The sequence below is a fragment of the Ambystoma mexicanum genome, chromosome 1p (assembly GCF_040938575.1).
Source record: "Ambystoma mexicanum isolate Mex_15411 chromosome 1p, UKY_AmexF1_1, whole genome shotgun sequence".
Lineage (NCBI taxonomy): Eukaryota > Metazoa > Chordata > Amphibia > Caudata > Ambystomatidae > Ambystoma > Ambystoma mexicanum.
This window is the reverse complement of record NC_090921.1, coordinates 961,198,366-961,223,428: the sequence shown is the minus strand read 5'-3', so window position 1 is coordinate 961,223,428 and position 25,063 is coordinate 961,198,366. Positions and strand designations below refer to the sequence as shown.

Genomic DNA, 25,063 nt, shown 5'->3' with positions numbered 1-25,063 from the left:
CTCTTTACCTTGGCAGCAGCAATGTAAATACTCAGAATTCACTTTGACATAGCGATGGGCACACTCAGAGTCAACTTCGGCACTGCTGTAGAAACACCTAGATTCAAGTATGGCAGCGAGAAAGATAATGGAGAAATGCCGAAATCTGAGACACCGCAGTAAATGGAAAACCACCTAAACCTGAGGCACCTGAGCAGTGGGAGAAGACACAGCAGTGATTCAAAACGAATTACTAGCGTACTAACATTGGTGTGCTATATTATATAAGGTAAGAGTGGAAGAGCTTTACTGGAATGCAGTAATTGCTGTACTCCCCATCCAAACCACGCTACCCTACCAGTTGCTGCTAGTTGACAGGCAAACAGACTGGAGCTGCTGCTTTAGAATTACCTTTTGCTTTATAGCCCTTAGCCGATGGGCTGCCTGGGCAGGGGCTGCCCAGAGTGTGTGTCTTATAAGGGCCTGCTAGCCAATGGGAAGGCAGTGGGTGGGAAGAGAGGAAGGGAACGACCGAGCAGGGATGGGTGGGAGCAGGGAGGGTGTTTTGGGTGCGCTAAGGTGCAAAGAAAAGGCTATATTTCAATTTAAAATTGATGTGCCGCACAGGGCATTAAAGGGCCACTTATCCCAGGCAAAGGTCACACGAAAAGCAGAGCTAGTTAGTTCCTGATTTGGATGACCAAGCACCTGATAACATTACTCTCATTTGTCTGCCGGCGCTGCCATCAGTGCCTGCAATGTACTCTATGTGTAGTGCAATTGTTCACTATTGCCACTAGGTAGCCGCAGAACACTATTCCAAGAATGCGAGAGAGGAAGGGAGGGGGAGGGGGAGAGAGGGGAAAAATATGTATGAATCATATGTATGATCATCTGCATGAATCATCTCTGCGACGTGGGAGTGATTCTGGTGCTATTTTACAGACACTAACGCAAGTATAGCAACTGTGGCAATGTTCCAACCATATAGAATGAGATGCTAGGTCCTCAGATGCATTTTAAAGCAGATGGCCGCAGAAGCTGGAATTCCTTTGAATGGATCGAACAAATTGAGCTGAGAGCAATACATGCCTAAGGATGTGATGAGTGCACTGAAGACATGTTTGGGCTGCTGTCCTTGGTTACTTCTTTCATTCTGGTACATTCTGCTACAGGAAAATACAGATTGTGTTTGTACAAGTTGTGAACATTAAGAAACAAGGGAAAGAAGAAACAAGAAGACAGTAAAACATTCATTGCGGGTCAATGAATGAAGTACTCACATAATCAAAAACTCACAATTCAATTCCGGGAAAATCATACATTCTTATTAACTAGACTAAGATATCTGCAGGGTAAATAGACTTGGAGGTGGAATGTTAGAGAACAACTGCAGAAATATAGGCAAAAAACAAAATCACACAGAATGTTACTTTTACTAAATTGTATGAAAGACCAACACTTACTTGGAGCTTTACGCCAGTCATAGGGGGCACCTCTGACATCTCCATCCCTTTTATATCCCCATGCCACCATACTCTCTACCAAATTGAAAAAGTAACTTCCTGTGAAAAATGAACAACAAAATGATGTCATTCTTGGGGGAGACACACAGTTTAAAATATCACAAGTATCATAAAGATGATCTGGTTTCTGACATTAATTGGGATACGAAAGAGAATATAAAAGAGAATTACTTTTAAGCTTGGCACCATAAAAGTAAGCACATATAACCAACATGTTTATGCCGGGGTACCATTTGGTGGAACAGAATTTCCGCATACACAGGATTTATATAGGATAAATGTGGTCTTTAGACAGTTATTTAGTACGTTTAGGTTGTAAAAGTCCATGAATATATAAAGTGATACATGTCCAAAAGGTCAAGTAAAAAGAGAATACGTTTCATGAAATTAGTTATTGCCGCCACATCAATTCTAACACATGCCATTCCATACTTACTCTACCATACCATGGTTACTGAAACACCCCAAACATTGATGATTAAAACTGATGCCTTTCCAGAAATGTAAGACAGCAGCACAGATTTTAAGAGAGCGCCTGCCCCTGCAAGCACCTCAACCATACATTCGCCACAATTGCCCGAGCAATTCAATATACTAACGAATTTAAAAAGGGTTCTCTGTTGCAATGTATTCGAACATTAAGTAGCAGGTTTAATAGAACAAAGTTAACAGGTACTGAAAACTGTTGCTTCAGTGGTAAAAATATAAAAAGAAAAAAGTGCCAAATCCCATCACTCTTTAACTGGTAGTATACCTCAGCTAGTTAAAGTAATGGTCAAGCCCAATACTTTTTCCTCCATGAATGATCACATCTCACACTCCTCATAGCAATGCATTGTAAGTGTGCTTATACAGAGCAGCACTTCTATTGCAATGTACTATCACTGCAACCCACCCGTGTTCGCCACAGCCAACGTGTGGTAATGTAAAGTGTGATGTAGTTGCAATATGTTTCAATGCACTGGTGGCACAAACCGGATCAAAACGCCCCTTTACACAATCACATCATCATGGAAATGCAGACGATGCTTTCGTCTGCAATACGTTTGAACCCAGCCTTCGGAGTGTTCGCCTTATTATACACATTTGTGTCACGTTTTCCTTTCATTGCTTTAAAATTATTTTTAAGCTTCAGCAAATCACTTTCTACGTCTTGTTGAAACAACATACTCTAACAATCGCAACTACAGCCAGAATAAGTGTTAAATATGGTTTGTGTTACCAATGCAACATGTAATTGTCAGAGGAATGCATGTATGCATCAATGGATCTTGGTTGCAAATATTTTGAGCAATGGAAGACCTTTTTATTTATATACAGGAGTAACAATGCTCTTTTGATCATGAAAGAACATGCAATAAATAAAGAAAATCAGATTTGACGGGAAGCAGTGATCTTACAATGGGGTGAGTTTGAGGGACATACTGACAAAGCTGTGGAGGGGAGTAAATGGAACAGTGACCTAGGACAATACATAAGTGGACATACAGAGATTAAGGACAACCAACATTGGACATTTTTAAGTACAGGTAGGTGGTACAGACAGCTGTGCTCAATATGTGACCATGATGGGTGAAGTGGTAGAGGGAAGAAGGAGGATGTGAGGGACAGAGGTAGGTTAAGATGGTAACTCTTAAGCTGGGAGGTAGGCATTTGGGTTTGAACAAATACGTATTTATTGCTTCGCGGATGGCCGGGGGAGAGAATTCCATCTAAGTGGAGAAAGAAGAGAGAAAGAGCAGAAGCGAGAGGAAGCACAGTGAGGCGGAGGAGCCACCAGGGCAGTCGTGGAGGCAGAGGAGGGTTTACAAGAAGGCTTGTAGAGGTGGATAGAGGAGGATAGATACATTGGTGCCTTACAAGATTAGCGGACCATGGAAGAAATTGAAATCTGGCCTGTTTTTGCATCATCAGCCATCCATCCTGGTGAAGGTACAAGGAAGAAGGTGTGAAGTGAGGTAGTTCAAAGAGTCCTTGTAGCAGAGGTAATGATCTTGTCGAGAGGACACAAAGCATAGTTATGGAGACCAAAGAGGATGGTGGCACAGTAGTCCAGTTGAAGAGATGTTTGGCGGTGTTGAAAGGAAGGAGGTGCCTGATTTTCCTAATATTTAGGAGGTTAAGGAAAAGTGCTGTTCCAGTTTTGGAGCTGAAGGTAGAAGTGTTAGAAGGGTTCTAGCTGAAAAAGAGTAAGGGGGGAAAGAGTGTCAGGTGGGAACTGGATAGGCAAAGGAGGAAAGAGCTTTTGGCAGGGAAGAAGAGCACCTCTATTCTGGTAGAATTTAACATCAGAGAGTGAAAAGCCATCCAAGATTTAATGGCACAGAGACAGTTGGAAATGTTGATAGAGAGATCAGAGGAGAGGTCAGGAATAGAGACTAAGTGGTTGTCGTCCGCGAACGATTGGTACAAGAACCCAAAGAATAGTGCCCCAAGAGCAGAGGTGTAGAGTGTAAAGAGGAGCGGACGCAAGAAAGGGCCTTGTGAAACACCAACAGTTAGAGGAGGGTGTTGAGAGGTAGTGTTGCTCTAGGAGACAGAATTGGCAAGGTGTAAGGTAGGCTCTAATCCAGACAAGTGCTTGAACGTGAATCCTAAGAACAAAGAGTATTAAGGAGATCAGAGTGATAGACAGTGTCAAAGGCACAGACAGGTTAAGGAGAATTGGGATAGACGATAGGCTGGAGTGGTTAGCAGATGCAATGATGTTGGATACATTTAAGAGAACAGGTACCGGGGAGTGACGGGCAGAAACCTGCTTGTGGAGGATTGCAAAGGTTGTGGATGGCTAATAAATGTGTAAGGTGGTTGAACACAAACCTATCAAGCACTTCAGAGTAGTGCAGAAGGAGAGACAAAGAGCAAAAGTTAGCCGGTAGGTTTGGGTCAAGCCCTTGCTTTTTAAGGAAAGGGATGACCGTGGCTGTTTTGAAAACAGAGCAAGTCGAAGGACAGGTTGAAGAGTTCAGTGAGTTGAGAGGCCACTAATGGGGCCATAGACTTGACTAGCGAGGAGCAATAGGGTCTGATGGGGCACAAGAGGGGCTAGCCTTCATCAGAGGTAGGACTTTGTAGGCATTAGTGTGACTAAAGTGGGAGATAGACCTAGAGGATGATGGTAGAGTAGGCAGAGTGTAAAATGTAGGAGGAGGGAGTGAGGAAATTCAAGAAAGAGTCTCCAATTTTTGAAATTTTTGCAGCAAAGTATTCAGCTAGGTCATTAACTGTGAGAGTGGAGTTGATAGTAATAGACTTTGGACGAGTGAGGAGTGAGTTTAGGGTGCCCTGTCACCCATATGGATAGTTTCAGTGAGTCAATTCGGGTTAGGTAGAATTCCCTTTTTCGTCCCATCAAGGGTGGACTCAAGAGAGTTCGGGGCAGAGAGGTAGAGATGCAGGTCCTCCTGTGAGTGGGGACACCTCCATTTGCGCAGCAGCTGACGCATGTCTGTGCAGAGAGAGCATATGAAAGGGGTGACCCATAGCTGAGGATGCTGCGTTTTAGCGGTGTAAGTAAGCAGTGGGAAGCGAGAGGAGAACAAGTCATAGTAGGTTAGGAAGCTGGCGCAAGCAGTGCTGGTGGAAGAGGCATCAGTTGTGAAGGAGGAGAGTGAGAACTGTAGGTCAGAGAGAAATGGGAGAATGGGCGAAGTTTTAAATTTCCCTTTAGTAATAGGTGAAGCAAGTGGTGAGAAATGGTCGGAGGGTGGAAAGGAGATGGTGCTGGAAACAATTGAGTGATCATATATATAGCACAGCACAACTGAGGCTCTTCTGTGTCTCTGGCAGTACCGAGCGTGCTCCGGACTATAACACCCACTATCCATAGTGCGGCATACACGCTCACATCATTCCATGCTCTCCGTTACGGGTGTTCAACCAACCCGGAAGTATTCGGGAACAAAGCACAGCAGAGACCGGGATCAGACCCCTTTTAAGCAAGGTAAGACCCAGCAATGATCTCTGTCCTGACGGGGAGCGTCTTTTGAAATCATGTGTTTCTGGGTTTGCAATCTCTTGCCTCCTATTGACCTGCTTAATGGATTCTGCAGCTGTTTTGGCGACCTGTGACTCTGGATTTGGGACCACTGGGTGGTGGCTTTTCTTGACCTACTCATTGGATTGCGATTCTAGTACTGGCAAACTATCTCTGGATTGCGTTTCCTTTTCCTTGGATTTGTGTTTGGTTTCTGCTACTGGATGGTTTTGGACTGGAGAAATAACTGAGAACTGGTGACTGTTCCTCCCTGAAGCTTAGGTGTTCTTCTGGGAGCTCTCCTAAAGCCCTGCTCTACTTCTTCCTCAGGCTACCCTCGTTCCACCTGGGTTTAGCCCCTCCACTTTCTTCCTTAATCCTAATTTTTTGCTTCTGTTATTGCCTGTGCCCAGTTTTTGATCCCTCTTCGGGTCGGTTCACACTCTATTTCCCTTGTTGTCAAGACCTACACACATCAGGTAAACAGGGTTACCTAGGGCGGGGTGATGTGGGACATAGACATTACATGTGTTTTGCTCAATTTCTGTACCATTTTCTTTTGCAGCTCGTGTAACGAAGTGCTTGTGCACTTCACTGGTCTTTTGTCTTTTTAGCCTGTGGGAGGATATCTTTATTTTCTTAACAGGTTTAATGGAAGAAAGGCTTCACGGTCAGCTCACCTGGAAAGGATCCGGAGACGTTTGTCTAATCCAATAATCTACCAAGCCAAGTTCCATTTTTACAATAGCAGCTCTTCATTCATGCTTTCATGGTTCCAGGAGTGTTTTTCATGCATCTGTATTGCCTCCTCCTCTCAGTACCTGTCCCATATTCGTCCCTTGGGTACACTATACTCTTGAGGTAGAGTTGCATCTCCCTGAGGGTGAGCCCCTTCCCATGAGGCCAGGGAAATGAGGCTGCTACCCTATAGTCCCCCTGGGGGTGGGACTCAGTGGGAAGATATCATTGGGAGGGATCCCCCCTCCCCCTCTGGGAGCAGGGACGACTATCCAAGGAGAGTGCAGTATACACCACTCAAATCCCCCTCACCTACCCCACCCTTGCCTTGTTGCTCCATGTAGATGGGTCATTTAATCAAAATCATAAGTACTGTACGAGGAAGAATCTAGTTAACCCAAGGGAGAAGTATAGTACCAGTACTGAGACGAGCAAGAGTATAGTGTACCCAAGGGAGGAATATGGGACAGGTACCGAGATGAGGAGGCAACACAGACGAATGAAGAACACTCCTGGAACCATGAAAGCATTTTTTTAAACTATTGGATGGATTTACCGCAAACAAGTCAAGGAAGTTAAGTCTTCGCTTTGTGCCGAGCTGTTTCTTGTATGGTTCAAATCCGTCCATCGGCTTTTGCGCTACAGCTGTTCACAAAATGCACATTTTCTCTATGGGAACCTAAAAAGGAGTGGGCTGAAAACAGTTTTTGGTTTTCTTTAACATTTTCATTTTTTAACAAATCTTTCCCAAAATGTCCAGTTTGGCGAGAGAGCCATGACAGACTTTTAAAATAAAATGTCATCCAAATCCATCCAGCAAATCAAATGTTATTAACAATAGAATTTTGAGAAAAGCCCATGTATTAAAAGGTTTCACCTTAACTATATGGCGGGGAACATGCTGAACGAGGCGCTGGAAGTGGGGAGACTGCCGGAATCCCTCAGAGAGGCAGTTATCATCCCACTCCTTAAACCGGATAAACCTAGTGAAGATTGCGGGTCGTATCGACTGCTCTCTATGCTGAATCAAGATAACAAGATTCTTACGGCTGTACTTGCGTCTAGATTGCAACAAGTCATAGGCGAGCTCACACACCCAGATCAAACCAGTTATGTGCCACATAGACGTATAGCTGATAACCTGAGGAGGCTCCACCATGTTATAGAACAGGCAGCAGGGGACACCCAGGAAATGGCAATAGCCTCACTGGACACAGTGAAGGCCTTTGACTCGGTGAGATGGCCTTGGCTGCTTGCAGCCCTGAAAGAATACGGCATAGAGCCAGCGTATTTAAGATGGACGAACCTGTTGTACAGCTCCCCACTCGCCAGAATCAGGACAGGGGCGATCATCTCAGAAAGATGGCAGCTCAGTAAGGGCACCAGACAGGGCTGCCCATGGTCCCCGATGCTGTATATCCTTGCACTCGAACCATTGGCAATATACCTGAGACAGCAATATGAACCAGTGGGAATTCACACAAGGGCGGGGGGGGGGTGCACCTCATCTCGTTATATACAGATGATTACTTACTATATCTAAGCCACCCAGAGGAAAATTTGCAATATGTCCTGGAAGTGATGGAAAGGTTTGCGTCGCTCTCTGGGATAATGGTAAACCCACTGAAATCAAGACTGTTTCCCTTAGGTAGATAGGGACCCCGGGTGCAGACTTACCACTTTTACAGATACCTTGGGAGACCAGCACCTTTAGATACCTGGGGGTGAATATATACCACAGGGTGGAGGATGAGCATAAACATAACACGGTAAGGGCAGTAGAAAATCTGGAGAAGAGCATGAGATTCTGGGCAAGGCGACCCCTGGCTATGGTTGGGTGGGTAGGAAGATGGTGGCGCTCCCTAGGCGATCACACTTTTTTGTTAATATCCCCTACATGATACCTAAGCGATTCTTTGGCAAATTACAAATTTTATGCAGGGGCTTCATATGGCACAATACCAGAAACAGGATAGCCCTATCGAAGTTGCAAAACCCATACGAAAGGGGTGGGATTAAACTACCCAACTTTGAGATGTATTACCTGGCCAGCCAATTACAGCATGTGGCCAGGTGGCTAAAGGAAGACCCCACGGCTGAGTCCAACTTGCTTTGGTCCGAATGTGCCCCGTTCTTCCTGAAAGAAATGATCGGGGTGCCCAACACAGAAATGAAACGGGAGAGCGCGGCTGCTGAGCCTGGGATGGAGCATGTGGGGCATAGCTACAGTGGGAGACCTATGGCAGGAGGGAAAGGCCATAGATTTTGATTAACTCATTGAGAGAACAGGAGTACACCCGGTCAATATATTGCTTATTCCAGGGTGGTCCGGCTGGTGCGAGATAAGTGGCCTATGTTGGCACTGGAAGAACAACCGGAAGAGTCTATTGAAACAATGTATGATATATCGGAAGGAGGACATGAGGTCTCCCGAATCTACGAACTCCTGATGTCCAGAGTGGGGAAGGAGGTAGTACAATTGAGGAGGAAGTGGGGATTCCTATGCAGGACGGGATGTGGGAGTGAACCCAATCATCATAAAAAAAGTGTCCAGAAATGCGAGGCTGCAGCAGATACAATTATATGCAATCCACAGAGCATACATGACCCCCCTAAGAGTTGCAAGATTCCAAAACTCAGGAATGCAAGCGTGCTCTAAATGCGGGGAAGTGAACGCTGGGATGGTGCACATGTTCTGGGCATGCCCGGAAATTGGGAAATTCTGGGGCGAAATCAACCAAAGACTAGCCGAGAAAGTAGCCCAATTGGACGTTTAATCTGTGTGGGCATGTATGATGGGGGGCTTCACAAGACCTCGCAACCTGAAGCATGTAAGCAAACTTAAGGATCGGGCCTATATACTGGCCAAGCGCAGAATCGCCATGGGATGGAAGGCGAGCCATAGACCCAGACTAGAAGTGTGGTGGTGGGACCTACTGAAATGGGCAGAGGCGGAAACAGCCGTGTGGCAAGAAGCAACCAACAAGGGGGTGGGGAGGGGGAGGAAGTGGATACTTTAATGGCATGGAGACTCCTTATAGCCACGCTGCAGGGGTTTCCACCCTAGCAAGGCTTGAGGAACAGAACTCCTCGAGGGACAGAAGACAACAAATCTCTGGAAGACACTACAGTAGTGGAAGTGGGAAAGTAGGCTCTAGTTGAGGGGGGGGGCGGACAAGATAAAACAAATTTAATGTGTTATAAAATGATGGAAAGTTGTTATTGGTTCCCTGGTTTTTTGTTATATAATAAAAATATATATATTTTTTAAAATTATAGGGCGTCGAATGCCCTGCTAATATACATCAAACATTACTTACCAGTAATCTTAATGCGGCTTCTAGCCGCTTAAAATCACATGCTTTGCATAGGCCACCATCTAGTGGTTGGTGAGGAGTAATGCATCCTATTTTTTTTATTATTATTTGAAAAAGGGCATTGCAACACCGTTTATGTTTATAGAGGTTATATAGCGCTTTACACCAAAGCGCTTTACAGAACAACAATACAAGAGAAGAAGCATATTTACAAACTTGAAACAAACCAGTGGTACAGTACATAGAACAATTTACTCAAAAGGAGGGGGGGTTTTCCCAGATGGTCTTGATACCCACAGGTGGTAACCGAATCAAATATAAGGGCATCGGAAGGAGGGGGGAGGAGGGTGAAGTGGGAGGAGGTGAAGGGGGAGAGGTAGCGAAGGAGAGAGTCAGGGGGGAGAGTGGAGAAGAAGGGCTTTCAGGGAGGAGCAGAAAGATGGGTAAGTGGGGGTTGAGCGGATAGGGAGAGGTAGGGAGTTCCAGTGGAGGGGGCCAAGAGTTGGAAGGAGCGGAAGCGTGAGGAGGCACAAGGTGCAGAGGGAACAGTGAGAAGGTATAGGTCAGCTGAGCGAAGAGAGCGGGAGGGAGATTAGAATGAGAGGAAGGAGGAAAGATAGCGGGGGCAAGGTCATGGAGAGATTTGTAGACAAGGCAGAGGAATTGGAGCAATTTTGAGAGGAAAGGGTGCCAGCCGAGTTGGGAGAGCGAGGTAGATATAGTCTTGAGGGCCGAGGAGACATGGAGTACGGATAGAGGAGTGGTAGATGGATTTTAGGGGAGTCAGGTGAGAGATAGGGAGGTCAAAGAGAAGAGAAGAGCAGTAGAAGAGACAGAAGAAAATAAGGGAGGAGATTATGAGTTTAGAGCGTGAAAGGTGAGGGAGGGGCAGATCTTGCAGATGTTGAAGAGGTGGTGCCCACAGGTACAAGAGGTTAGAGAGATGTGGGTGGAGAAGGAGAGAGAGGAGTCAATATGGAGGCCAAGGTTGCGGGCATGGGTCGCGATGGGAGAAGGGAAGGGGGAAGTGGATGAAAGGAGGCGGGTAAGGCGAGAGAGTGTTGGGAGGGAAGAAAAGCACTTCAGTCTTGTCAGCATTGAGGGAAAGAAAGTGGGATTACATCCAGTTTTTTTATGGCCGTGAGGCAGGAAGAGTGTGGTGGAAGTCGGAGGAGAAGGAGAGAAAGAGTTGGGTGTCGTCTGCGTAGAAGTGGTGGGAGATGCCGAAAGACGACATTAAGTGATCGAGAAGGGAGGTATAGAGAGAGAAGAGGAAAGGTCCGAGTATGGATCCTTGGGGGACACTATCCCTACTCTTACGTGTGTGGGTGCCCATGATACTTCACACATCAATTTCTTTGGATTGTTATTGTACAGAATGCATAAACCATGTTGGGATTTACTCTTTAATGGATTTGTGTACCTTTTGCTCCCATGTGCGGAGGATGGGTGGGCACATGTAGTACCAAGCAGATCGGAGCCACAGAAAGACTATTATTACACAGTAATAGTTGCCTTCTGGGACGTGAGTCTGCTGCATAGTTTGACAATCAGTATCCCCTAATGGAGGCGGGTGAGCAGAAGGTGTGCAGATATAAATAAATGTCTTAGGATAGCTTGACCCACCAGAAAATCTGCTCTTGCATTCATGTGACCATGGTAGTGCTGTGTGAAAGCGAGAACAGAGATCCATGTTGCTGCCTTGCAAATGGCTTCCAATCGTACATGTGCAATTAACATCAGAGTTGCCCCCATACTACATGTGAAAGTGCCCTCAGAGTGAATGGAAGGGTTTTATATGCTAGTGTGCAGCACATTTGCGTGCACCTTACAATCCAATTTACAATCTCCTGTTCTTCCTTCATTCATTCATTGAAAGAAAGAACTGGTCAGTTTTCCCCAACTGATTTTATTCTGTCCATATAGTACATTGCTGCTTGACAAACATCAAGTGTGTGTACGGCTCTTTACCCCTTGCTTTGTGGGTTTTGAAAGAATGCTGGTAACTCAATTGATTGGTTAACCTGAACCATAAAAAATGAATTTATGTGAAATCCTAGGATGCATTTGTAAGACTACTTTATGATTGTGTATTGTAACAAAAGGTTTAGACAATGAGAGGGCTTGCAATTCACTGATCCTTCCGAATTATGCAATTGCAGTAAAACAAAAAAACTACTTTATATCAAATGTTCTTTAATAGAGCTTAATGCATAGGTCGAACGAAAGGTTGTCTCATTACTCCTGAAAGTAGAGAGTTTAGGCCTCATCCGGTAGGGTTATGCTATTTTGATTTATGCCGTGCCCCGCTACTACCCAAGAGTAGTCTTGAGGCGCTCACGTGGCTCTGCAAGAGAAAAGGGTGGGGTGTGTTAGTGAGGATAGGATTTGGTTCAGGACCAGGATGAACTGGCATCAATGTGTTTTATTTTGTACGTGGGAGTTGGTTGAGAGGCCTGCATATTGTAACCGCAAGGGTAGGACTCGGTGCCTCAGATCTGTGCTAGTGTTTGGTTGAGTGTGTGGGTCGTAGGAGGTTAGGGTAGGGTTGCGGTTGTGCGCTCTAGTTAGTTGTATCCATAAGGTGGAGGGGGTGGTCCAGTCGCGGATGACTTAGGTGTTTGATTAAATTGTGTTGTCCTTCTGTGTAGTGTAGTATTGATGGGTTAATTGACTATGTGTAAGGGTATGTTCCCTCTGAGGTTATTTCCAGAGTCTCCGAGCGGTGGATGAGTGCAAAAATTAGATTAGTTCAGGGCACGTTCTAGGTGCGTCTATGTGTAGTGTGGCTAGCCCCTAGTCATCTACAGTGTCGAAGGTTATAATGATGTGATAATGATGTGTTATTTATATAGCGACTTTATCCAAAGTGCTTTACAGAGCACATATTTACATACGATATCACCCAACCGAAATTGGTCCTCATGTTGGAAGAGCCGGAAAGGGGGGTGGGGGGATTGGTTAGGACATCAATTTTTTGACAGTGCCCCTGGAAAGTGTCGTTTGTTGCCGCTCAATGGTATCTTCCAACATTCTTGGTTGTAGTCCGTCAGCCAGTCCTGCCTCTCCGGATACCACATCCTCAATAAATTGAGGAAGTGGTGCGCGACTGGGTGACCCTAGGTATGTAGGCGAGACATGGTTAGTCTGATACTTCGATTTAATCCGTTACCTGGCTGGGCTTTCCTGAATGCTTAAATTTGCACATATGGTGTCTGCTGATTGGGCGGGCTACTCTTCACCAATCTCTCTAGTTCTGCAGCATGACTGGGGAAAGGGCAAGTGTGGGCAGTGGGGTATTCTGGTCCTCCTTTGTTTTGCCGCTGTTATTTGCGACTGCATCTCTTAGTGTTTTCTTTTAGTATGCAATGTTTTGCTGCCATTGTTCATTTGAGCTTCTCTTTGTCCGTTGAATAACCAGCTTGTCTGTCTGTTGAATAACCAGATTTTGAGTTGTTTCCTGATGTTGATCTTCTGTGGTTTGAATTTCTTTGGGCATGGCGTTCCATAGGTTAGCAAACAGGCATGAGAATGCTGTTCCTCGGAATATCCTCTTTTCGCATTGTTTTGTCGCCATTTGTAGGTCATCGTTTGATCTTAGTTGCCTTTTTAGCTGGTAGCGGTTAATCTTGGCCTGGAGGAATTTGGCTCCTTGTCTGTAGGATTTATGGGCAATGCAGAGGGCTTTAAATTTGATACATTTCTTTTACTGGTACCCAATGAAGGCTTTTCAGAGTTGGAGTGATGTGGTCTCTTCGGTTTCATCTCAGGAGAAACCTTGCTGCAGTGTTTTGGGCCCATTGTAGTTTCTTGGTGAGCTTTTTCAGCATTCCTAGGTAGAGGCTGTTTCGTAATCAATTCTTGTTAGTATCGGGGATATGATTATAAGGTTTCTGTGTGGAAAGGAGAGGTATGGGAGCAACCCCCTGAGTAGTTTTAGGAGATGGGAACACTTTAGTGATTGCGTTGACTAGCGATTCTAGGGAAAGTCCACGCTCCATGAATATTGTTGGGTCATTTACCACGTTGAAAGATGTGGTTGTGTTCCCATGCCTGGCAGCCAGTCCAGTTGTGGGTTGGTTGCATTGCTTTCTGGGAGTGAGACCAGTATTTCCGTTTCAGCCGGGCTCAGTTTGAGCTTGTTCGTTGTCATCCAATTGTAGATATCTGTGTGACAGTTGTTGAGACTGTTTGGTTCCTGGAGTGTGATCATCTTCACAATCGGTTGTGTTTCGTCGACTTAGTTGTAGGCGGTCAGTCTGGGTTCAAATGATTTTCATTAGGTGGGACATGTGGATGCTGAACTGCAGGTGGACACGCTGGATCCCTGTGGAACTCCGGAGGAGATCTTTTTGGTGTTTGAGGTGAAAGGTGTTAACTAGGTTCTTTCGGTTTGATTTGTGAGGAATTAGGTGAGCCACCTTCGGGCAGATTACTGTATGCCACATTCCAATAGTCTTTTTATTAGTGTTGCGTAGCAAATTGTGTCAAATGCCGCAGATATGTCCAGTAGTATGAGGGCAGATTGGGTGCCATTGTCCGGATTTATTTTCCGGTTGTCCCATAGTGATATGAGTGCTGATTCTGTTGCTCTCATTGGTTTCAAGCCAACTTGCGAGTAGTTAAGTATTCTGTTTGTTTCAACTTCTGTAGGTGGGATATTGTATACATGGTTCTCCAAGATCTTAGTTGGGTATTGGTCTGTAATTGCTTAGATGCTCTGCACTTTGATTCTTTCTTTATCAGTGGTTTGATGTGAGCTGATTAGAAGGAGGTTGGTACAATTCCTGTTTTAAGTGACAGGTTCATTACGTTCCGGAAGTGTGTTGCTGGACTTTTGTGGTAAAGGATTTTGTTGAAGATGTCCGCGGGGGCAAGGGTCCCTTGGAGATCCTGCAAGGTTGGTGTCCTTGAAAAATGTGGATAACATTTCTTCAGTGATAGGTTTGAGGCAGGCGGGTCTTGCTGTAGTCCGTTTCACTGCGCTTATGGTTGGATTAGCACGGTTTGTGTTGATGGTCTGTTGGATTGTTTCTTTGTTTTATATTAAGTGGATGGTGAAGCCGTCACATAGTGCTTGTGTCGGGATGACAACGTTGTTGCAGGATTCTTTTTTCATCTCTTGCATGTTTCTGAAGAGTTCTTTTTGTGGGTTGGAGTACTGTTGATTTGTAGAACTAGAGTTGTTTTTTGGTATTTTATTTTGTCCTGTCAGTTGTACTGTTCACTCTATATTTTTTCTATTTTGCATTTGTTTCCGTCAGCTCTTCTGTGAACCTTTTTGCAACAAGTTATTTTGGTGTGGCATTGAAAGATTTTGCTGGTGCCAGGCAGTCTAAGGTCTTGGTAATCCATATGCCGAGTAGGTTTTGCACTACGTCTGGGGTTGATTTGTCTCTGTGGTGTCGGGTTGATTGTAGCAAATCTGTTAAGGACTCCTGGTCTAGGCTCCTCCAGTTCTTGGTGGCGTGCAGTAGTTCCTTCTTGGCTTGTAAGTGGGTTTGGTGTAGAATGGTGTCAGGTAGTGGTTGCTCTATACCATCGGTGTAGGTGTCATGGATGCACACAGTACTTCTCTGCAGAATAATGCATCCAAGGTGTGTCCGGCATTGTGGGTGGATCAGTTTACTATTCGCTTGAAATGCAGTGCTTCTAGGAGTGCGCAAAGTGAATTTGTTGAGGTTTTGTTTTGCAAACCAGATGACAGTGGTCTCTAGATCAGGAGGAACACTATGTTGGCTTGGTCGTTGAGTTTGAGCTTAATGAGGAGGGATTCAGTCTTCGATGTCGGTTGAAGGGAGTATTGTTTTGATGCACTCTGTATCAATGCGATTTTGCCTCCTTTTTGGTTTTCACTTATTTACTTACTGGGTATTTATATTGCACCTAGACACAATGTGTTTCGAGGAGCAACCAGGACAAGAGGCTGGGGAAACAGAGGACATAACAAAAACGATCCTACTCGGCCAGGTGACATTCAGATCATGTAAGTGCAGCAAAGAGAAGTGCAAGGGGGTGGGAAATGTGCCGGTCAGGGAAGAAGGGCCCATGAGAAAAAGTGAGTGCTAGGGGGCCAGGTGAACTGAGCCAGTGGAAAGCAGAGTGCGCAGGGGATGGAAGGTCCATGAGCTAAGTGCGATATATGGGGCTGGAAGGGCTACAAGGGTGCAGGCCGAGCCCAGCTAGTGTGCTGGGAAGCGGCAGGTAGGGTAAGTGCTGGCTGAGCGGCGGCAGGCGGGGTAGACTGAACTAGGGGTGCCCAGTGATCTGTAAGATTCTGAAGGAATCAGGCAGAAGGGGAAATTTAGAGAGGGATGGAAGAAGAGAAAACGAAGGTCTCGATAAGCTTCCGAAACGAGATCCGGCTGAAGTCTGAGAGGGGCAGGGAGATCATTCCAGAGGGGGAGAGAGAGAGCGAGACAGAGCAAGACAGAGCGAGACAGATCGTATAAGGCGTGTATTAATATAAAAGTTGTCCGGTATGGCTTTGTGCATGGTGGATTTGTAGTTGTCAGATAACCAAGTTTATGTGAGCAAGAGGGCATCTGTGACTCCCTCGCTTAGGCGGTCCTGGATTTCTGTTTAGTTTTTTGCCATGGATTCAACGTTCAGCAAGCTGCAGTTTGTGTCATTTCACTTGTGGGTTGGTTGTTCTTTTGTCAGTCAGGGTCTGTGTGTTTTAGGTCTGGTTTCCGTTGCTGGCTGTTCTCTCCTGGTTGTGCTTGCTGGGAGGAATTATTCATGGGTGGACTATCTCTTTGTCGAGTAGTCCGATTAGATTGATGGCAGGGTTGTTTGATTTTGGTTCGATCTGGTTGGGGAGTTGTGTCGGTACCAGTGCTTTGCTTCAGTCTTTGGTGATATAGGGTGTGTTGATGGTAATGGTAATGTTTGTGTACTGTCCATGGTGTTCACCGGGTTGGGGTGGTTTGTTGTTTGGCATCCCAATGGGAGTCTAAATTTATTTCACTTCTTGCATGTGGGTTTGTTGCAGACTGTCGGTTTTCACTTGCAAAGGGGTCGTATGTAGAGAGGTAGCCAGAGATCTAGTCAGTGTTCTTTGTTCTTTGTCTGTATCCTTATTCCGTCTGGCATAGTCTTTCCCAGGTTTTTTAGGATTGTGAAATCTTGCTGATCAGCACTTTCCTGTGCGGTTAAGGTTTCCTTCTTCTTTCTGCTTCCCAGTCTAGCTTCTCTGTCTTTCTAGTGGCGAGGCATGGTGTTTCTGAGTTGTGTGAGCCCTCTTGGATTGGTTCTTCACCATTTGTAGCTTAATTTGGGGGGGAGGGGAGGTGTACGTTTTGTGTCTTGTTGTAGGGCGCAGCACTGTTCAGTTCCGGGGCTTGTTGATGGCGAATTGCACAGTAATGCCCTGGCTAACTGAGTGGTTGGGTCTTGGGGAGAAACACAGTTCAGCAACTCTGAGGCCAACTTGGGAGGAGGGTCTTTGAGGCTGGCTATGTGGCGTTGTTCTGTTCAGTACCTATTAATTGAGGAGGACACAGGCTGTGGGGGGTAGGGGGAGTGAAGCCACTGGAAGATAAGATTTGCTTCACTCCTTCAATGAAAGTTTTGACCAGTGGTACTCCACCCCAAGTATCAACGTCCTCAACCATGGTTCACGCCATTTATACGCTTCCTCAGCCCCTACATGAGTCTGATGCACAAATGGCGGTGTACCCACTCGCATGAGGACCTGAAACTCTACACCTCTGTGCCCTGATCTCAAGTCCCCTCTTTATAAAGGTGAGAACAGATTTCTCTTATCCTCATTGACTCGCACTCCAGCCATCCTCCCCGGCTAAGGGCTTAGTAAAGCCATTCAACTGAGCCAGCACAAGACTCCACTCTTAGCATAAGGATGTGCCACCTGAGTATATGGTAGCATAGACAGAGCAGCCAGGCTTATTTTAGGAGGGAGGGAGGGCTGTATAATCAGTACAAAGACATTGTAATAGAAATATTGTCCAAAGAAACACTGAAACACTACCTTTTGTAAAATAAGACGTTTATTTAAATCAAGTAGGCCCAGATAAACCTTGGGGGAATAAGTAACATCACAGATCATATGAACACATCATAAAAAGACACAAAGCTATGATTGCAGGTACACAGATCAAAGCATAGAACCTAATTTGGAACACCCAAAAGAAGTTAGTTCTAGGAAAGTGAAAACCAATAATTACTTTTAGATTACTTACAGTAATACAGGGTAGTAGACCCTAGCAGTTGTACCCGGACGCGCAGCAAGAAGTCACACAGTAATTCAACTGGACAATATACTTTTCTGATCTAATGAAACAGATTCTGGAAACAGTATAAACCTTAAACTACGTTTTGGGTACCAGTTATGCCAGGTTAGAAAGACCAGTTTTGTGTAATATTCAATTACAGTTGCTCTTGAGTTGAAAGACTAACGGAAGCAATAGCTTGTAAACTTATTTGTGGATGGCACACATCTTTGCAAGGTAAGTAAAACCTATATACTTTTGTAATTTGCTACCAGCAACCTAAAAGGTAAGTATGACCTAGACAGACTTTTTCTGGACAGGCTAGCAGCCAGTCCGGGGAAGCAAGACCCAATTGGAGACACTGCTACAATTACCCTAACAGGAATAAAATGAAAACCAACAGCATACTTTTGGGAAGAGGGGAACCCCCATTCACAGGTGAACGAGTTAACCTTCGATCTACTTTCTGTTCGAACGGCGAGACAGTTTCTAAAGGAGCTTATTCAAGGTAAGTAAATCCTATATATACTTTTCAGAATGGCAGAACATATCTAAGTTAAGTAATACCTTTTTTGGAACCATTCACTCAAGAGTTTAAAGCTACCAACTAATTTACAAGTAAGTAAACTTTTCCACACTAACTTTTCAAGGCAGACCCCTTAAACTATCCAGCCCTTCCCAATTCTAGTACAGGGGTTCTCTCAGAGGCAGAAGAAGGATCCTCATGGTCTAGGAGCCAGCTGTAGGCAGGATGAGATAGGGCTCAGTTGCAGGAAAAGTTCAGAGTTCCAGAGGAAGACTGTTCAAACAAGTAAATATTACACTTTAGAGTTAGTTGAGGGTCCAGGGACTTCGGAGAAGACACCCTAGGGGGGATTCCAGCAGTACGCCTGGGTGAACTGGACGAAGCCAATCACACAAAACGAGACAGGAATCACAAGAGACTTCAGGTTAGTAAATAGCCAGGCCAGCACATTACCTCAGCACAGAAGACTTTGCAGCAGGAGGACTTCAGGACCAGTAGCGCAAAAAAAAAAAAAATCAAGGCACTGCATTCCTTGTCAGGAGAACAGAAGACCGGACAGTGGATGGGCTTTTTCAGCAAGGATCGACACAGTAGGCTTCAGGTAAGGGTTTCTTTGCGACTGGTCGCAGCTGTGGATTTGGTGCCTTTTTCCAGAGCACAGAAGAAGACAGAATATTGCTGGTACGATTCTCGTTGTTCACAAGGTCCAGCACTCTGGTGAGGGGACTTTTCAGACTGGAATCGTGCCTCTGGAGATCCAGCAGGATGCTCACGATGTTCCAGCGAGATTCGGAAGACCGTGCACCGCACAGTGGCTCGAGGTCCCAGGGCAGTGGGGTACTGCAGCATCCAAAGGTCGCAGTACGATGCAGCAAGATGGTTCAAAATGCAGGTCTTCTGGAGTCTAGTGGGTCTCACCAGGCTCTGGGTCGGGGGTCGTCGTTTCAGTATCCCCAGGACGATTGGAAGAAAGGGTAACAGCAGGCTCCAGTTACACAGCAGGCTTTACGGTCACTGGAAATCGTCTCAGCCACGTTTTCTTTATCATCCTCTTCAGTTTTGGTTGCAGTAGTCGACTATCTCTTCAGCTTCCAGGATCAGACTTGTATACAGGAACCCATCCAATCAAACAGCCATGCAACATTGAAACTTGGGGGTTTGAACTGGAATCTCGCAGTCGGGCTGGAAGAAAAAGGGCTGCAGGATTTTGGACTCCTCCCTGCACAGACACTCTGGAGCCTGGGTGGGGAATCCACAGGATTCCCGGCAAAAATAAAGTTAAAACAAAGGATTTTCCTGCCCTGAAAGTCAGGAGAAAGAACAAGAAAGGACAAGGAACACTAAAATGGGGTGCAGCTTGACGGTGTAAATTCCAAAGGGGAAATAATGCACATGCTTGTGGTTTAGAAAGAAAAACCTTCACGATCAAGTGGCTTAACCCGAAGGAAGTTAATAAAAGAGTAAATCAGTCTGACTTATTAATCTTACTACGCCTAATCCTCCATTTACAAGTTCTGGATACTTTTGATTTTGTCGAACCACTTAACTGTGTTAACCCAAATGTTTCACACATCCACTGCCCGACTGGTGATACAGTCACACAGTGACAGCATCTTAAACTTGGGATAGGAGCTGGACGGTGAGGAAGGCCTTACGATAGTGAAAGCAAACAAAGTTTAATTGCAAGCCTGACACTAGCACTATTTCTCAGGATGCTATACATACCGTCCTGAAATGGTTGCAGGAATCTGTACCTTTAAAGAAAGTCACGCAGCCATGAACATTGTCCATCACTACATTTGCTCCACTTGTCTGGCTCAATAAGAATGGTGTATTGTAAGGACATCTTTATGATGCAGGAAAGTTGGCTAACCTCGAGTTTAAGTGTAGATGGCTACCAAATTTTCAAAAATATTAGAGAAAGAAGAGCCGATACGATGATACGGGGTGTTGATTGTGGGCTTCAAAAATCTCCTAAAGGCGAAAAACTTGAAAACTTAAACATTTCCCCATTATTTTGCCAGTGAAGTTGAACTTCCAGGTCAACATCAAAGGTTGCTTATACTAAATGGGTACGATCCACCAGACAGCATTTAGAGGGAAAATCTTTTTGAAAATAAGTCGTATGTCAGATTGGTCATGTGGCAGCAATCATTTTGGGTGGCGATTTGAATGCTTGTTGCTCGAGTAAGGATATACGTGGGGAAACTCGCTATGTGACTAGTGACAGTTAGATGCTGCAATGTATGGCTAATAAGCAATGCAATCTATGGACAGCATGTTTAAAAGACTGGCAACTACGTTGAAAGGACTGGTAATGGAGATTGCCCAGGCAATTACACTAGGGTGTGTGGTCAGAAGAAAGCAACTCTGGACTACTACTTTAGTCAAAGCCTGTTGCTGAATGATCACTCAATTGTAACGGCCTATTTTCACAATATGCACATGGATAAGGGTCAGGCAAACATTGGCGATGTTGAAGTGAACCACAGCGGCAATGGCATTCGCTGGACGAAAAAGAGCCTAGGCAATGCCAAGGTGTTTTTTTGCAGATATCCCCACCCGCCGGTTATACCAATTAAAGCAATTTTCTACTGATCAAATAGAATAATGGTTTTATAAGATAATTGCTGGCTTAGCAATTCAAATGGACATCTATGTGGTGTTAGATAAGCAGCATAACAACAAAACTTTTGACAAAGAAATTACACACGCCAAGCGCCTTAGGGCTAGAAATATTCGCAAAGTCAAATTAATTTTATGGATTTGCCCACTAAAATCAGAACTAGTAAACAGATTAAAAATATAGCAATTGGATTTAGTGGTGGCAAGTTTCACACAAAAATGCTCAATGGCAAAGGAAGATAGCTGCAATTAATAGTAGAGACCATAGAACTATTTGGCAGATTTTAGGTGCAGCAAATGGTACTAAGGAAAGACTAATAGTTAACACTGTTGATGTTGCAGAGTGGTCCAAATGTATTATTGAGAATTTTATTCATGAGGTTACTCATGGACCTCAATAGCTGGCTTTAGTCAATATCAAAATTGAGTTACCTACTGATAGAGCAAGTATTCTTGACAAAATAAAGAGGCTGAAAGGGTCCAGAGCCCCTGTCCCCAAAGGAAGATCAGTCTTTATACAGCATTTGATCGAGAGACGTGGGCCGCCCAATTAGAGATAGTGTTTAAAAAAGTGTGTGTAGAAAAAGCTATCCCTAAATCAAACCATTTTTAGTACAGATATTTAAAAAGGGCTAGAGGAACATGCCATTGAATTATAGACTTTTGTTGATGCTAGATGCTACAGGGAAATATTTGCCTCTTTTCTTTTGGATGAATTGCAGAAATGGGTTGAATCTGTCTAGCTATTAGACACATTTCAAACTGGTTTTCGATGCGGTTCAGAACTGTTCATAACCTAAGGCTTATTGACAAACTAACTGCGAGGGCTAGGAGAAAAGGAAACCCAGTCTTGGATTTTCATGGGCCATTCGATTCTGTGAATAGAAACACAATATGGATGAAAATGGTTGTTTGGCTGTCCGCAAGGTTTGAGCTACGCAATCAGAATATTCCACGACGACATAAGTGTACAAGTGAGAATGGACTGTAGGGGTTTGCTTACTGCGCCCAAACCAATGAGTAAAGGTGTTAAGCAGGGGTGTCTAATGGCACCCCTGCTTTACAACATATACCCTGTTGATCTCCCTATTGCACTAAGGTCGATATATAATTCTCGACCTAGAAGCACTAAGATACCAGTGACGTGGATCTTAGTGATTTGTAATTTATGACCATACTTTCTCCTAGATTCAATATTAGGTGCTTGAGCTACGCAAATATGACGGCAAAACGGGTTTACAACACTGACAAAACTAAACTGATGCATTTCACATGTAAATCAGTAAATAGACCCAGTTTAGTTGTTCATAACAATTACAACTATTTGGGGACAGAGTTAAGCGCAGCTGTTGGCTATAAAGAGTTGCTCGCTGCCAAATGTATTATAGCTGTGCAACTAACAGTGCTGAAGGCAAGATTTACCAGGACACTGCCGGATACAGCCTAGAGGTAATCTCTATATAAACTATATAAGCAATATTTTTGTCCAGCAGTTTTATATAGAATTGATGTTAAAAGATTACCACTGGCTGACAGTGCTTGAAGGCAAGTTTTGGAAAAGAATATTGGGTCTTCCGAGATCTGTTGCAGTAAGATTAGAACTTGATCTAATTTGGCGCAAGTAGTGAACCCTCCTACAGGTGGTGCTGAATTCATTGACCCAACTATAAACCTGGATCATCGACTGCAGGACCGGCACTCTGTTCGGGCCAGATCATAGACTAGATTACTCTATGTTTATTCAAGAGATAGTGGAACTCGCCAAGTGACTCAAAGTCACACTAAGCCAATGCACTTAGGTGTTCAGGGTCCCATTTCTAAAGAAGAGACAAAAGACAACAGAATGTATGCCTCTATTGTGGTTGAGCTGGTCATCATTTGCGTAATTGCCCAGTGAAAAAGCTGTGGAAACCAGTGGGAGCCGTAGACAAGGCAGACAGGAGTAAAAACAAGAATGAACTGCCAGAAAACTCCAAAGCCCGACAAGTGAAGAGGTCGACTTGTTGAGCGAGAAGGAAATTCAGATCTCTAATTTCGTTGTTCCACCCATCTTAAGTAGTGACCTTCAACCTTCCAACATATATGCTCCGGAAGCATATGTGGACATGGGTGCCATTGGGAACTACATGGATTACGAACTAGCAGGCAAGATGGGTATTGGTATACACCCTAAGGCTGTGGTAGGAAATATCACTGCAGTGGATGTACTTAACTGATATCCGGACCAGTGATAAAGTGTACTGAAATTTGCACCTTGCTTTGCCAGGAGGGACAACGAGAAAAGATTTTGTTTGACCTGATTAGTGCACAACAGTTTAAAGTAATCTTAGGAACTCCATGGCTAGAGAAACATAATTTGCAGATTGATTGGCGTGCCAGAACCTTAGTATTTACTGAAGAATGCAAACATTCCTGCTACGTTCAAGGTGGAACTTTTGGTAAAGAAGTCCGAGCAATTTCAAAAGAAGAAGACACTTTAGGACTAAATGGAACCCTTTCACCAGAATATCAAGATTTTCAAGAGTTTTTTAAAGAAGAGCGGGCCAACGTTTTGCCTCCACATCGGCCATATGCTTGTCAAATTGATTTGATCCCTGGTTTAAAAACACCATGCAGTAGAATATATGCTTTAACTGAACAAGAAAATATTCATTTGAAAACATAGCTGGTCAACTACCTTGGCTACGGATTTATTCAACCCTCCAAGTCCCCAATGGCGTCTCCTCTGTTCTTCGTGCCCAGGAAGGAAGGAGACCTTCGTACTTGCATAAATTATCGTGCCCTAAACCAGATCACAGTTAAGAACCACTACCCCCTTGCACTCATTCCAGTGTCAATGGACCAAGTTAAGGATGCCAAGTTTTTTACCAAACTGGAGCTTACCACTTAGTGAGAATCAAAGAAGGGGATGAATGGAATGAATAGAAAAACGGCCTTCCGCACAAAATACGGTTTATACGAGTACCAAGTTATGCCCTTCGGCTTATGCAATGCTCCAGCAGCTTTTCAGAATTTTATGAATTATGTTTTACGGGAATTGCTAGATGTCTTTACCGTAGTGTACCTCAATGACATTCTAATTTATTCAAGCTCTGCCCAAGAGCACATAACTCATATAAGGGAAGCACTCATGAAACTACAGCAACACAAGTTATTTGTCAAGTTGGAGAAATGCTCCTTTCATGCAACGTCAGTGGAATTTCTAGGATTCATCCCGTCACCAATGGGAATTCAAATGGATAATCGAAAAGTTGAAGCAATTCTGAATTGGCCTTCCCCTATGTCAGTGAAAGGAGTCGGATTCGCACATTATTATAGATGCTTTGTTGCAGGATTTTCTCTACTAGTCCATCCAATAACTTTGTTATTGCGAAAGCACAAGACATTCTCCTGGACCAAGGAGGCAGAAGAGGCTTTCCAGACCTTAAAAAAATATTTTACCACCGCTCCTATTTTGAGACATCCGGAACCCGAACTACCATTTGTAGTAGAAATGGATGCGTCTAGTGCTGCGATGGGAGCTGTATTATCCCAGAAAGATACCGAAACCGGACAACTGCATCCAGTGGCCTTCTGGTCAAAGAACTTTTCAATAGCAGAATTAAATTACAGTATCACAGATAAGAAATGACTAGCAATAAAACACGCTTTCAATGGAGACACCATTTACTAGGGGCCCAGTATACCGTCACAGTTTTCACAAACCATTGAAACCTGCAATAATTTATGCAATGCAAAATCTCACTCATCCCGACAACTCTGCTCGGCATTGTTTTTTGTGGAATATAATTGTGTTATAAAACTTACCGCCCAGGAGTATGTAATGGTAAGGCGGACTTGTGACAGATTGGTGAGAAAGAAGAGGTCCAAAGTACTTCGGACCCAGTAAACATAATTCCAGAAGAGAAGGTGCTGGGAGTCACTGGATCTACAGAAGACCTAAAGTCACAGATTCTCCTCAGCATGACCACTTCAGAGATGGAGGCCTGGAAGTCAAAAGGACCAAAATTTTGCATTCGGGAAGGGTTACCCTATTTCCAGAACCTTCTTTACCTACCAAATCAGGAGCTACAAAAAGCTGGTAATGGCAGATTACCATTGTTCCACACTAGAAGACCTTCATGGAATCGCTAAGACCACAGCCA

The 25,063-nt window shown here is 44.4% G+C and overlaps 1 protein-coding gene and 1 long non-coding RNA gene across 3 annotated transcripts in view; one reads left to right on the top strand and one right to left on the bottom strand.

The window, feature by feature from the left end:
- The window catches only part of PLA2G15 (phospholipase A2 group XV), a 346,700-nt gene that overhangs the window by 134,236 nt on the left and 187,401 nt on the right, over positions 1-25,063 (bottom strand). For both annotated transcript variants that reach the window (XM_069653570.1, XM_069653579.1), the window contains exon 4: positions 1,446-1,544. In XM_069653570.1, the coding sequence (XP_069509671.1) occupies positions 1,446-1,544 (99 nt within the window). The remainder of the gene's footprint in view (positions 1-1,445; positions 1,545-25,063) is intronic.
- Positions 1-25,063, top strand: part of LOC138582344 (uncharacterized) — a 253,519-nt gene that overhangs the window by 200,299 nt on the left and 28,157 nt on the right. The window lies entirely within an intron of this gene.